At 39.8% G+C, this 15,518-nt stretch overlaps 1 protein-coding gene across 10 annotated transcripts in view; it reads right to left on the bottom strand.

Annotated features, from left to right (window-relative positions):
* TENM2 (teneurin transmembrane protein 2) overlaps window positions 1-15,518 on the bottom strand; it is a 1,082,027-nt gene that overhangs the window by 24,138 nt on the left and 1,042,371 nt on the right. For 8 of the 10 annotated variants that reach the window (XM_073355925.1, XM_073355928.1, XM_073355933.1 and 5 more), the window contains 5 exons: window positions 14,073-14,322; window positions 10,067-10,087; window positions 5,190-5,422; window positions 3,560-3,714; window positions 2,146-3,020 (listed from right to left, as the gene is read on the bottom strand). In XM_073355925.1, the coding sequence (XP_073212026.1) occupies window positions 2,146-3,020; window positions 3,560-3,714; window positions 5,190-5,422; window positions 10,067-10,087; window positions 14,073-14,322 (1,534 nt within the window). The remainder of the gene's footprint in view (window positions 1-2,145; window positions 3,021-3,559; window positions 3,715-5,189; window positions 5,423-10,066; window positions 10,088-14,072; window positions 14,323-15,518) is intronic. The other 2 variants (XM_073355927.1, XM_073355929.1) reach the window with 1 other exon arrangement.

The raw sequence follows: 15,518 nt of genomic DNA, 5'->3' as shown, positions 1-15,518 counted from the left end.
CAAACATACTAATTTACTAATCTAGTGCTTAATCCTGTATTACTTAATACCAGGCATACTACTAAGAGGTGCTTAGCACCAGGAATAGTCCCACTGAAAGCACCTAGCAATTTTATGAACACTGTAAAAATAACATATAATACTTTCAAGATGCATGTCAGCACATCACAGAACATGCAAGTCATATTTCCACTTTAGTAGTCTGAGAAAATGTATCAGAAATCTTCACGTAAAATCACACCAAGATACTGTCTCAATCATGACTTTTAATTACCCTTAGGTAAACCAATATTGTAATTTTGAATTTTTTATACCGGTAATTTAAAAAAAATAATGATTTCTAATTATCAATTGTTTTTAAAAAAATACGTTTTTGTAATTTGTAATTATTCAAAATTATTTAATATTGCCATTTTGTTCATCTAAATCTGTGCACTTGTAATTATTTTGTATCCATTCATTAAAATATGTGCTGCTTGATTTAAAGTGTAGTTTCTAGGAAACAAACTAGTAGATACTACCTGTGATCTAGTGAACTTTGAACTATTGATAATCAATAACGACTAAGTAAAGGTTTATCTAAAATCCCATGCACATCTCCTTATCAAGAGTGTTTCACAAAAGTCAGATACATTTAATATTAATTTGATTCAGTGATCAGTATTTAGCACTCTCTTGGGCCTCAGTAATGTAACTAATTAAATATCTGACATATGTTAAGGAAACAGGCCTGTTACGTGTTAAAGATAACAATTATGCAGCTTCACCTATAAGATATATGAAAATGAACAGATGTTCAAATTTGGGTGGTCAAATTATACAGCGACCACCAGATGGCACTGTTTTCCTTTTTTTATAAACCAAACACAAAAAAACAGATAATGCTGATGTGGATTGATAATTCAGTTACGTTTCCAGCTAGATCAAGCAGTTACTTACGTTCAGGTATTGTTTTTGTTTTGTTTTCTTACAAAAAGTCAGCAGTGTTTAAGTAGTAGGCGACAGGATATGATGCTTTGGCACATGTTAGTGGGGAAAAGCTATTGCTCAGAAGACAATCTTAGAAAAACAAACCTAGGTCCAGTCATTTGTAAATAAAGCTTGACAAATATTGTCTAAGTCTAACTTGGAAAAAATTATGAATAAATGTACCACTAATTAAGTATTTCAGCAAAATTCTCAATCTCTAGATAGAAAGCCTTGCCATAGTTAAAAGCCAAAATATTCAGCATATATAGTGCAGCATATATATATACACATATTCAGCATATATAGTGATACTTGTTTAGGAAACCCTCTTGTTGCCCGTAAATTACAATAATACTATTAAGGACAGGATAATTGTTAGAGAAAATCTGGTTTGCTTTTCCAGCTTTTTAATATACCTAGGCACTTTATCTCTGATCCATTTCAGTTAAAGAGGAAATTCTGTCTTTTTTTAATCTACCTGCTCATGAAAACCAATGTGCTTTTGGGCTATCTACAAATTATATAAGTCACACTGGGGTCTAGACCTTGGGATCTAATTTCCTCACCTATCTCAAGAATGAGCAATCAGTAAAGTTAATCAACACTTTATCTCCTATATGTCATATGGGTCCAATATCCCGACATTTGAACAGCAAGACTTGTAATTTGAGTTCCAAGAGAAACTAATATTGAAATCTCTTGACAGAGGCAGCCCTGTGGGGTGTAACCACAAATTATTGTGTTGCAAACTGAGCAGACCAGCTTGGAGAAGGGGACTTCTTTGTACTCCCACTTATGGCAAAGAAAGTTGGGCCCAGTCCTGCAAACAGCAGTGTAAATGCAAGTTACTGATCCTACAAGACACTAGCAATTTGCTGGGAGGTGGGAGAGCTCCCTCACCAACCATACTCTGCACTGGGACTTTAGGGTGCTCAGCAGCTCACAGGAAGCATCCATCTCAGGCCCTTATGTAAGGATACTGCAAGACTGTTAAAGTTAACAAAATCACACACGTGGCTCCAGGACCCTATTACATCAAGATTTAAAGACCTGATTCAATGTTCATTGAAGCCAATAGAAGGACTACCACTGATTTCAATGGGCATTATATTAGGCCCTAACCATTCTCACTTGAAAGAGAAATGCATACTCAACAAATATAAAAAACTTTCTTACTCATAAAAGGTCGTCCACCCTGTTTCATCACTCTTTGTTGCCAAGAGCCCACTATTTCCATTGTATGTCATTAATCCAAGTTCCAGGGTCTGGGTAGACACTACCTTGAGTCCACCATTCGTGCCGACAGCCAGCGTGACAATCTGATTGTCAGGCATCAGTAAATGGCGTGGCATTCCATTGTTATCCCGACGAATTTTTAAGGAGTTACCATTGTTATCGATCATCTCTATGACATCGTTATCGGCGCTGTAGCTGAAATTATACAGATACTCTCCGGTAACAAGACTGAGGGTGTACTGGTGGATGCCATCAGCATTAAAGACGTACAGCTCCTGTTCTCCTGGAGAAGCTGCCTCGTACTGGTTGACAGAGTTAAGAACGGGCCTGTTTTTACTAACAGCCCTAATGCGGATATTTCCAAGGTCAGCTATGTAGATAGTGCCATCTGGTGCCACAGCTAAGGAGGATGGGGAGTTTAAGATGGCATCAGTGGCATAAGCATCATCCCCAGAATAGCAATTACAGTTGACGTCATTTTTGCAGTCACAGTCTGAAGCTGCTCCGGCTAGGAGGCAGATCTCTCCATTGGTGGTTACTTGGCGTAGTCGATTAATTTTTTTCTCATCTGTCTCACTGATATAAAGGACTCCTGTATGTGAGATGGCAATTGCACTGGCTGACTCCAGCGCAGAGTGGATGGCCAGTTTGCTAAGGGAGTAGTCTATCCCAGGAACCTGACAGTGCATGGGACGTCCAGCGATGATGCTAACCTGGTGGTTTTCTGTGATCCGTAAAATGACATTGTTCTCCAGGACATAAAGTGAGTTATCCATGGGATTGACAGCAAGATCAGTTGGCCACTCCAGCCGCACCTATGAACCACACGATAATTCATTATTATTGTAAAACTCACACCGAAGAAGTAAATTGTTTTCAACACATAACAATTATATGTGAAATGGCAGCAAATTAGTCAATGGTTTAACAGAGTAAATCATGGAACTAAATGCTCTACTTAAGACTTGCATGTACAAATTAAAGCTATGAACAGTGCTAACTTTGGTTAATTATGTATCTGTTGCAAAGGACTGAATGCTACATTACTGAAAGTCGACAGCAAGTACAGAAAAATAAAAGGCAATTATACAATAACTTCCATTATCTCAAACTTATTTCTCTATAACTGTGTAAACAACTTGTGTTAACAACCGCAAGAGGGTAGGTTCATTCTTTTCAGTAACTAATTATATAAGCTGTTATCCTGCCCTCCATAATGTCATCAATACCCTCTAAATCCTTTTTCAGAGGAGTCTAACATACTGTATTTTCTACAGAGAATGGCCAGGCAATTATCCAAAGTAAATAGCCATCTGTTGTATGGCACATACACAAAAAGGAAGTAAAACTCTACCTGGGTGACATCCATGCTGGAATCACAGCTTAGTGGTCGAACAGCAGTTAGGTCATTAGAGCCCAGCAGAGTTGATATAATTCCATTCTGATCAACTTTCCGAATCATAGTGGCATCAACAAAATACATAAGCCCGTACTTATCCACTGCAATTCCTACAAAATAAGCAACAATCAGTGCTCTGGTTTCATGCTTTATTGATAAGTTTATTCCAAATATGGAGGGTTACAAGGTGCTGCTTTTTTGTTCATCCCCATTTTTTCAGGCCCTTCAGCCCCTGACACTGCAGTCCAGATCCTCAGCTAAATCAATGTTCCTCTGTTGAAGTCAATGGAACTATGCTGACTTATCCCGTGGTTGTTTAACAAATCAACCTTAATCTTGAATCTTGCATTAACTTATTATTTTGCCCTATGCTCTTTTCTGCCTCTGTATAAAGAAACTTGAAACTATTTTTTTAAAGAAAGATTTTTCTCCTTGATTCTTACATGAAAAATTCAGATTTCATTTCTCCTGGAAGACTCTGTGTAATTCGAAAACTTGTAGGTTTTGACCCCATAGACATAATTAAAAATGACTGAGAGTGGAAGTGGTTTTCACTCAGGATGTTTTAAAATTGTTTGAGTTCCATTCCTGCCAACACTCAGGCCTGGTCTACAGTCGGAAATTAGGTTGGTATAACTACATAACTCAGCGGTGTGAAAAATCCACAGCCCTGAGCTGTTATACCGACCTAACCCCGGTGTAGATAGTGCTAGGTTGATGGGAGAATTCTCTCATCAACCTAGCTATCACCTTTCAGCAAGGTGGAATAAGTATGCTGATGGGAGCAGCCCTCCCACTGGCTTAGGAAGCATCTTCACTGAAGCACTACAGCAACTCCAGTGTTTTAAATGTAGACAAGCCCATACACATGTGTTTAACTTTACACATGCCAGTAGTCCCATTGCATTCACTCAGGCTACTTGTGATAAATTTAAGCAACTATGTAAGTGCTTGCAGAGTAAGAGCCTTTGTGGGGGTTTTCTGTTTGGTTTTAATGCCATCTGCTTAACACAAGAATTGAAAGAAAAACTCTCTTTGCTAACAACTTGACAAACCCACCCTTTTAATTAGAGGGCTTTCAAGTCACCAATTTCAGTGCTCCAAGCAAAATAGTGAAGACAAGACTCTATTCCTGATTACGTTTGAGATGAAAAAAATACTTAATCCCCCAAAATCCTTTATGGCACCTTACTATAAATTATAAAGAAGCTTAAAAAGACACAGATCCATTTTTTCCCATTTGTAGGAATACGCTAATGAACATCAGAACTAAAATTAAGAAAAATACTACAGAAGACATCCCTCCTCCTCCCAAAAAGGACTGTGTTTCAAACAATGGTGTTTTCTCCTGTTTGCAAGTTTCCTTTTAGGAGGAAGCCCGATGCTGTGAAATCTCCTTTTGCAGCGAACAGTGAAGAGGTAATAAAGTTTGTTTTAAGTAAAGCATAATCGCTTGCCAATCCACTGTGATTAAAGCACAGAATAAAAATTACAAGCAAGTAGTGATTTAATTACTAGATAATTATATCCAGATCCAGCCTAGCCTCAGACAGTTGCTTTCTCCAGTCTCTTTTACTTCCTTTACCTCTAGGGCTCATTAGGGTTGCGTCCACTGCCTTCCCTCCATCTCCACATCTGGCTTCATCAAACGGCAGACACTGCTCTCCAGTCCCTGCCACCACTTCAGAGTTACCGGCCAGGTCTTTTGCACCAGTGAGGGATTTGACTCGGTAAATTCGTCGGCTGTTGGTGTCTGATACGTACAGTGAACCCGAAACGGGATCCACAGCCAGGTAGTATTTGTGAGCTGGATTGTTGCTTTAGGAAGGAAAAAACAGAAAACAGAGATGGCTAAGCAATCTAAAATCATCCTAGACCTTTTGGCCTTAGACAGTTATCTGCCATTTAAAGAACTGGAAAGAACAGTTTGACATCTTAATATTCTGAGGGGTCTGAGTTACTTCCATTTAAGGACATTGTTACACTTTTCTATTGAAACCCTTTATTTCCCACAGTGCTGATATATTACTGCTTCATTTGGGCACATTGCTTTTAAAAATACATTAGCTACAAGCTCTACAAATGGCATGGCTTCTATGCAACGTGAACCAAAGAGAAGGAAAAAAGGAATGAAAAATGGATAATGTGTCTGGGTTCTGATTACAGACTGATCAGCATTTTCTGAAGAGAGTGTGGAGCTTGTCCCTCCTTTTTAAAATCACTTTCTTCACATTCCACCAAACAATACACAATAGAACCCAACAAGCAAGTAAAAAGTAGAGTAGCTGACTTCTGTGCTCAAAAATATACACTGCAAAAGGCCCTTTCCTCCTCCCACTGTTATCCCTGTATGCTTGCCAGAAAGATGACTAGCCCCTGAGTTAGATGGATAAATCTGGCATTTAGTGTTCCTACACGTCGAGTATCAATGGTTTCATGCTCAGAAGGATTAGTACTGAAAAAGTGAGACAATGGAAGTGCCTTGCTCATAGAGTGAAGCTCTAAATCCACCACCAACCGGGCTGAATTCTGCACTGTGTTAAACCAATGTGCTGAGGAAAGACTTTTTTCCAGTGTGTACTATCACGTCTCTTTATTATTCCTTTGCCAGGGACTGTTTTTATAAAGCAAGTGTTTAATGTATTGAAGCAAACTAGTAAAGAGCATTAGATTCTTCATTCAGCACTCATATAATAAGTTGAGATGGGGAAAGATGCTGCTACACTCTGATTTGGAAGCAGGGAGTAGTTGGAGGTACCTGCTCAAGGCCAAATCTCTTTGGTTCATCTCTAACTGTTGTCATTCTTGTACTTCCCTTGAAAGCAGAAATCTCAGGAATGAGATCAAAGCACCAGCCTCTGAGTCATGAATACTCTGACACCAAATTCATGAGGTCTTACATAAGTAGAAAGTAGGTGCATAACAAATTTATCCTTAAACAAAGTTTGTTCTCATTTGTTCTTAAAATAGTATATGAAGTTGGCCATGTAACTAAAATCAGAGAGAGCCCAAGTATTTGGCTTTCACCTGGGCTACTCACCTGCAGTGACTAGTTGTGATTTGTTCTAAAAGTGGATGCTCAGATGTATTGCTGCATCTCTAATGAAACTATAATTTTTGACAGCTTATCAAATTCTGGAACTATTTTAACAAACCATCTGCAAATTGTGAAATTTCAGTCTCAGCCATTAACACATATAACTAGAGCTGGAGCAGAGGAACAAGATGGATTCACTTTAATGTGTTTTTAAACAAGATCTCTATTATGTTTACCAGTCTCATGAGCCTACGGTGATCTTATTTAAGGTCAATGGAGATTTTAAAAGTGTGGAGGACAAATGAGGACAGCAAGAGAAAAGGCAGGTTACTTACCAGTAAGTAGAGTCATTTGCCTCCAAAGATCCACACTCCTGGATTCATATGGCAAAAGTGCACAACTCCAAGAGTGAGGATATGTCGAGGCAAGTTATGATGGAGAAAATAAGCCATTTCTTCATTAGACTCTCACTGGAAGTATAGCCACTGGCACCTGCTACAGATGGATTATCAGCAGCACACAGACAACTGTGCATATGTGAGGACAGCCAGATTTTGGGTGAGGAGGAGTGAGGAGGGACAGAGAAAGCACTCTCTATTGTAATCCTCCTCCTCTGCAACAGACTGACAGTGCCTGTAATATGGCATGATTCTGAGTCAATAGCACATTCTGCTCTTTGCTCAAAAACGGTAGATTCTGGAAAGGAGATTGATTTGGCTGAAATTAAATGGGAAGAAGTAATACCATCTGCAGAAAACTCACAGGACCATAAAAACGAAGAGATGGAAGTACAATAAATAAATAGAAAATACTTGGCAGTTTTATCCCATGCAAGGATCTCAAAGCCCTTTACAAAGATGGGTAAGTACTGTTAAATCCATTTCACAGAGGAGGAAACTGAGGCACAGAGCAATTAGGTGACTTGTGCAGCGAGATCAGTGGAACACTTGGGATTAGAACTCAATCTCTCAGTCCTTTGTCTTGTCTTCTACAGCATAATACCTTACCACGAGGTCATCTCATCACCTTCTCTCCCTTCCCCTTTCCTCACCAAAAAATATTTAACTGAATTTTCTACCTTTGCCTTGGATAAGTGCTGGGTTTGAGGAAAAGCCCTTAAGATGTTGACTTTAGCTAACAGGACCTCTTAGCTTTCCAGTAGATAAACACCCAGGTTTGTTAGTTAAAAAAAAGTTTTAAATGTTGTTTTGAGGCTTTCCCCTCTTTCATGCTGTTAGACATGCTCTCCTTTAACACTGAAGAGCAGGTTCTGTCACCATACTCACTTTGAGTAGTATCTCATTCTGCAAGTAGGTTCTACTGAAATTGAGGAGAAGTAAGGTACCAAGCACTGCAAGGTAGGGTGGCAGACTCTGGTACACAGAGGGTGCCTTCTGGTCCTCTTTCCTCTCTATCTTCCTTGTGCAGTCATCAATATATACACTGAGCTCACCACCCCTCCCAGCTATCAGAATTCCATTCAGGCTGTGATCATGATGTAGTGATCTCATTCAGAGCATTCATTATCGTTTGTTTCAGCAACTCATTGGCACAGATGCAGACCTGTTATATATGTGTTTGCTCTCCATCGTGAGCCGAACAAGGGCAGAGAGGGTGTGAGCCTATCCACCAAACTCAGCAGTGAGCTCACAAGATCTGAGGGGCTTTTTTCTCCAAGTTTGATAATGGGGAAAATCAACTTTGGCAGATGGAAACTGATCTAAAATGATGCACTTTCATTACTCCCACAAAGAGCTAATGGCGTATTTCCTCAAAGACAGACATATCATATACTGGAGAAATAAAGAGTTCCCACACTAACACTTGACTGGCTAAGCAGCTTTGGCCTCTCCCTTTGCCATTAAAAAAATCCCTTTAATTCTTTATTAGATTTACATGAAGGCAGGGAACGTATCCTTTATTTAAAAAGGTTTTTAATAAAATAATCGGTATTGCTCGGAGATGCTCTACTACAAGGCCTCATCTCATAGCACTTACTAGTGAACATAACACTTAATACCATGAGGTCAATGAGACTCAGTCTGTCAGGAAGCAGGTTGCCTGGGAGTTAGTGTAGGCAGGAGTGGGTCTTAGAGTCTGATTCTCTGCTCACTTACACCAGAGTAACTCCATTTACTTCACTTATTTCTTCCATTTAAATACTAAGAAAAGCCACCCATACACAAAGCTCTAAGCGTCCTAACAATTAGTTAGATTCACAACTGCAACTAATGGCCACCCACCAGCACAAATAATCATACAAATAATGAATTAACTCAGCCTCCCTCTTGATTTACACCATTGCGAGAGGGGAATCACACTGTTAGGCCCCAAACCTCTGTTGCATCCATCTTATACTGGGCTCAGGAGAGATGGGGAACCATCAGACTATGGTCCCCAAGGGACCATACACCATCTGGGGATTGCACTGCTCTTCATATGCTGACCACTCTCCTTGTTCTACTCCTCCTCTACTCTCCATTGGGAACTGTGAGGAGGATGGCACAGAGGCTGGCTATGCAAGCTGTACAACTTCTGGGGACACCTGGCTAGTGAGTTTAGTACTCACGTGGTACACAAATGAGATTTGAATGCCTTTGAACTAGAACTCTATTCATGGCCTGGTCTACACTGCTGCTTAAGTCGCTGTAAGTTACGTCACTCAGGGATGTGAAAAAAATCACCCTGGAGCGACGTAGCTTACATTGACCTAATGTGATGTCTACTCTGTGCTGTGTCAATGGGAGATGCTCTCCCGCCGACTTACCTTCCACCTCTCGGGGAGGTGGAGTACTGAAGTTGATGGGAAAGCACTCTGCCATCGACTTATCACGTTTTCACCAGACCCACTAAATTGATGCCACTGCATCGACCGCAGCAGCGCCGATTTTGCTTGCCAGTGTAGATAAGCCCTTAGAAATGGATTTTAAGCTCTAGTTAAACTAACTAATCCATTATATAACCAGACCACCACATTGTTAATAGTCAGTCAATATAAGAAAGAGTGAATCCAGAAAAAATTATTAATGAGTTGAAAATGAGTTTTTGAGCCATTTCCAGTTCATTAGTTCCTTTGAGAACTCTGTCCAGCATTTACAAAACTACTGCTGTAGTTTGCCTCAATCATTTAGACCAATTACAGACCACAGGGAGAAATGCTTATGTAAAAGTTAACTTTGGGTTCATTATACTTGCATTCCACTAGAAATTCCTAATTACTGTCAGAACTTATTTGGTTTCTTTTTGAATGTATTTCATAATTGCTAATGTTTATCATATTCATAACATACAATTAGTACATAAAAATGTTACTATATTTGGTACATGAAAAACATTATGTTACACAAGAAGCACAACACAAAAAGCAAACACAGTGAAGCAAACAAACTGTATCAAATTATATGTGAAAGAGCTTTTGGTCTTACCTATGTTTAAACTCTTTATTTCTTTATAGAAAGGGAACAAAAGGAAAAAAAAGAACAAACAGTTAGCTGAAGAATAGATGGTAAAGCATACATAACATTTTGTTTTTATTTTACAAAAGGACGCAAGAGAGGAAATCTCTCTTCAGCTCTAGCCTTAGGTTGGTTTCGGGATGAAGCACACCAGGGGTGTTGTAATCACCAGATAGTTCCCTGCTATGATACCCTCCCTCAAGGCATATTTTGCAAGAAACTTTCTGGATCATTGAAATAATCACTATGTGGAAAAATGTTCATCTTGTGTGCTGAGAGAGAGGGGAAGAAGGTGGCAGTTTACCACATGGAACAGTGGGCTTAGCGGAGAGGTGTGGTTAATATACAGTGAAAGCGGCACTAGGATCACTTCTAAGAGTTGAAAGCAAACACCTTAAACTACCCAAAAGTAGTTTCCAAGAGGAATTTTTTTTAAATCTTTCGACCAATTTCTACAGCAACACATTTTTGCCCTTTGGTCCCTGTGGTAGTTGCTTAAAGCAAGTTTGACCGTAAATGCAGCCATTGATCAAGAAATTCTCTAAGCTGATCAAAGTAATTCTTTGGTTACTGCTATTTGATAACAAAGCAATAAGAGACTGAACGATGTGAACTGTGTTTTATCAATTGATGCCTAGTGTGCTGTCTAGGCACAAGGCCAAAAGGCAAGTGCCTGCTATATTCCCACATGTGAATTAATACATTTTTTGTGCCTAGTGTGTGTTGTTGTGTTTATACAATACACGCTGAGTGGAATACCGATGATGTCGTAACTCCTGAGCTGCAGCTTTTACAGCACAGTCAGAAGCTTGGAACTTTGTGAAGTTCATTCAGTAAATTGTGCCATCAATAACAGTCCTGGCTTTACTTCTTATTAACCAGTGATATCAGTTAATGTCTTGGGGTAATTTTATATGGCTTAGTGAAAGTGAAATATCATGCATTATACTATTCTTGTATACAATTTTACACTGGTGTAACTCCACTGACTTCCATGGAGTTACTCATCATGATTTACACTGCATATGTAAGACTAGACCATTATCTGCCACAAATGAAGGAATATTTTGGTATTAATTATGGAAATATTAGAAGCTTTAATAAAATTGTAAATATGCCAGTTTGGGATTCTGGTCTTGTTCATACCTAAGGGCCCAATTCTTCCAACCCCTACTCATGTAAGTCCTACAGATTTTCGTGGGACCACTCTTCTGAGCGAGGATGTTTTCTATGAGTAACATTTGCAGGACTGGACCCAGATTCCTTTCTGAGAACACAGAGTTAAACCGACGAATGTAAGTCCTAAGACTGAATCAAGCCTGTTGTAGATTTTCAACAGTACCCAACATGAAATAGCTTCGTTGTTCACTGTTAGTAGTTGTTACAGAGGCCAAGAAAACTATACTATGGAAAACAGACTTTAATAAAAGACAAGGGTAGCCGGATAGAAGCATAAAGAAAGGATAAGCACCCTAACCTTTGCTGATGTGATTTCTTACTTTTTTGCCAGATTCTAAAGAGGCTGAGATTGATACTTGTTCACCTGCACAGCCAGAAGGGAACAGTGTTCAAGCAAGTCCTGTTGTAAATTTTGGGCCAACATTTTCAAACTTGGAAGCCCACTGCTATGCACCTATAAAAGTGACCTGATTTTCAGAGATGCTGAGGTGACATGGAAATAAATGCTTGATATTAGGCACCTCAGTTTGAAAATGTTGGCCTTTACTTATAAACATCATAGAATCATTGAAGTGTAGGGCTGGAGCCTGGAAGGAACCTCAAGAAGTCATCAAATCCAGTCTCCTGCGCTGAGGCAGGACAAAGTAAACCCAAACCGTCCCTATTCGTCCAACCTATTCTTAAATACCTCTGAAGATGGGGATTTCACAGCATCCTTTGGAAGCTGATTACAGTCCTTAACTAGCCTTATAGTTAACATTTTCTCTAATATCTAACCTATATCTGCCTTGTTGTAGATTAAGCTGATTACTTCTTGTCCTATCTTCAGTGGACATGAAGAATATTTGATCACCGCCCTCTTTATGACAGCCCTTAAAGACTGTTATCACATCCCCCATCAGTCTTCTTTTATTAAGACTAAACATGCCCAGTTTTTTTATCCTTTTCTCATAGGTCAGGTTTTCTAAACCTATTATCATTTTTGTTGCTCTTCTCTGGACATGCTCCAATTTCTCCACATCTTTCCTAAAGCATGGTGCCCAGAATTGGACACCGTATTCCAGCTGAGGCCTCACCAGTGCTGAGTAAAACAGGACAGTTACATCTTGTGTCTTATATACAACACTCCTGTTAATACACCTCAGAACAGTATTAGCCTATTTCACAGTTGCATCACATTGCTGACTTATATTCAATTTGTGTTGCTCTATAACCCCTAAATCCTTTTCAGCAGTACTACCACCTAGCCAGTTATTCCCTATTTTGTAGTTGTGCATTTGATTTTTTCTTCCTAAGTGAAGTACTTTGCACTTATCTTTATTGAATTTTATTTTGTTGATTTCAGACTACTTCTCCAATTTGTCAAGGTCCTTTTGAATTCTCATTCGGTGCTCTGAACTGCTTGCAACCCCTCCCAGCTTGTGCCGAGCTATGTGTCTCAAGGCAGATTAGAGCCCAACTGAATTAAATTAATCGTATAAAATGAGGAGTCATAGAGTGGAATGACGTTCTACAATGATAAATGTTTATGGTGGGTCACACAGCCACACAAACTACCTGCTTGGAACATGTACTGTTCTGCTAATAGGAAGCATGGCCAGTGTTATTTCACATCTGATGGTAATAATGATAAGTCTGTTTTCTAGAATGATGTTTTAAGTGATCCCAGGGGTGAAGAGGCATTGATGTGCAGTGATCCACAAGACAGGTGTCAGGGAATTGGCTTAAGCATAGAGCGGCCTTGATTCTGACCTCACTTATGCGAATATAAATCAGGACTCACTCCACTGAAGTTAGAATCATATCAGTGGAAAACTGGTGTGAGACCAGAACTAGGTCCATCATCTCTTCCTAGTCCAATCATTTTGCTATGTTTCTCAGCCACTGAAAGCGAAGCGATTGGTTATTGGTGGCATCACATAAATAGGTTAGCTATTTGAATTCTCTCGAGGTGTTTGGCAGCTTTTTAAAGTCTACAAGAGCAGTAGTTTGATCACATTGCATCTCTTGACAGCTGCAGAAGTACCAAGAAAGTGTTCACATAGGTTCCAATCATATAGTTTTTCCTCACGTGAGTAATTAATTTGTCTCCAGAGACTGACCAGTAAGAGTAAGGACTAGTCACATGAGTGCGGGTTTTCAGGAATGGCCCTTTCCTCTCCCATAGGGAAGAAAAAGGACAGTGAACAGAAATAGGTGAAATGGTCCACTATACACTGGTGCCTTTTCTATTTATGTGACCAAATCTTCAGCAATTGTTTGTGCACAGTGAGATAATTTTTAAGAACTATACTATCCTGATTATGCACGTGGCTCTCTGATAGCAACCTGATCTTAACTGCACTGACCAAACCTGAAGAAAGATATTTAAAAATGTGGGGAAGGGGGAAAGGAGTGGGGACAATGGCTATGAGAAAATGTTGATATCAAAAACTCTTCTGAACTCACAAGGCTTTTAAGCCCTGGCATATTGCTCTGGCTCACCAATGACAGGCAGTCAATCCCATAGTCTTGAAAACTAGGTAGGCTTTGTCTAATAGTAAAGGGAGATTGTATTAAGTGATTAACAAAAAGAGAAAACAAGTTAATTTTTTCTTTGATCATCAGTTTTTTTCTCTATTAACACTCATTGCTCTATCATCCATAGATACTGAGCTATGCTTTTCTGTGACCCATTTTTCCATTGGAAACTTATCAGGTGGCAAGTGACAATGTTTTAGAAAATTATAAAAAGGAATGGGAATGTCTGATTTCAGCACAGGTTACTTATGTCAAAGGGCTATGTTTGATGCCTTACCTTAATTCCAAAATACTGGTGACATTCCTAGATGGGAAGATGCGCCGAATATAGTTAAAATCCCCAACAAAGAGGCTTCCATCAATTCCCACTGCAAGTGCCACAGGGGCCAAAAGCTTGTTTCCTTCTGCAAGACCATTGCAACTTGGGCAGGAGATGCTCCTTCGGCGCCCGTTCCCCATAATACTGGTAATCACGGCTGGCTGCTGAGTTAGAAACCGATTCTCTCCACTGCCTTTATGCAATATACCTAACAGTGAAGGGAAATGGAAGTGGTTACTATGATAGTTTGGAAAGTTGGCCTTTAGAGGGCCTGCTTTTAATAATTGATGTGACACTGGTTCAGGGATGTAAGGTGAAGTGCCTTCAGTTGCATGGTCTCACAACATTATAGTGAGGAGAGGGATAGTTGCTGTTTTCAGGACAGCCTGAGCACAAGCATTACTCAACTAGCAGTAAAGTTAAAGGTGTAATATTGGGTCGTATTAGAAGACTCTACAGTCATTATGAGTCAAACCATTGTCATACATCTCTTTCTTCTCCCATCATACGGAGGTGGGTTAAAGGAAGGCCCCTGTTATAATGTCATCAACTAGAAAGCAAAACAAAGAGGCAAAGAACTGAGAGCAAAAGCAAAGAGGCAAAGAACCTGATAAGCCCCTGAGTTTCCTCTGCCTTCAGTTTATTTCTATTATTATATGGACTCTCTTGTGTCAGCTCTCCTGTCGTCTTCCTTCTTCGCTTCTCGCTCTCCTGCTCCCTCTCGCTGTCCTTCACACTCAGGCAAGGACAGCAAAAGAGATGAAGGGAAGAAGAAGAAGGGGGAAAAGGAAAAAAAGTCAGAGACAAGAGTAAAATGTCTGAAGAGGCTTTCAAGGGCTAGAGGGAAAGTGTGGAAGGCAGAGGAGCAACCCCATTTCTGGGGGTGGGAGGAATGTCTGAATTGGGACTGCCAACCACCCTGAGAGATAATGTGAGTCCTGCCTCTTCTAGGGCTGCCAGGGTACCGCAGCTCCAAACAGCACGGAAAAGCTGTCGCTAACAATGTGGTCAAATAGTATGGAAAATACCGTAGGAAACTATCAGCCACATGTTCATTTGAAAATCCAATTATTATATCCTTAAGTGAAGAGGTTTGTAGCACGGCCATGAGTGCAGCTATCACCACGGACAGCTGTAACAACCATCACACCGTATGCAAGGGTGGAATGCACATGCTGGTACAATGCCACAAAGCTCAACCTGCCACATAGCATCCATGGAAGTATGTGTTAAATAAACCGACTTCACTGATTTTGAACACTATACCTAGGGTTCTTGTGCAATTAACTATTCTGCAACTTGCTCTTGCAAGCAACAGAAAGAAGGTTCCCGAAAAAAGTTTGCGAGGATCACAAAAAAAAGATATGCTAAAGTCTCCAACTCCCTTAGTCCTGTTGGTAAAAA

This window comes from Lepidochelys kempii, chromosome 8 (assembly GCF_965140265.1).
Source record: "Lepidochelys kempii isolate rLepKem1 chromosome 8, rLepKem1.hap2, whole genome shotgun sequence".
Classification (NCBI taxonomy): Eukaryota; Metazoa; Chordata; order Testudines; family Cheloniidae; genus Lepidochelys; species Lepidochelys kempii.
Note: the sequence above shows the minus strand (reverse complement) of the source record. Positions and strands in the feature narration are given on the sequence as shown.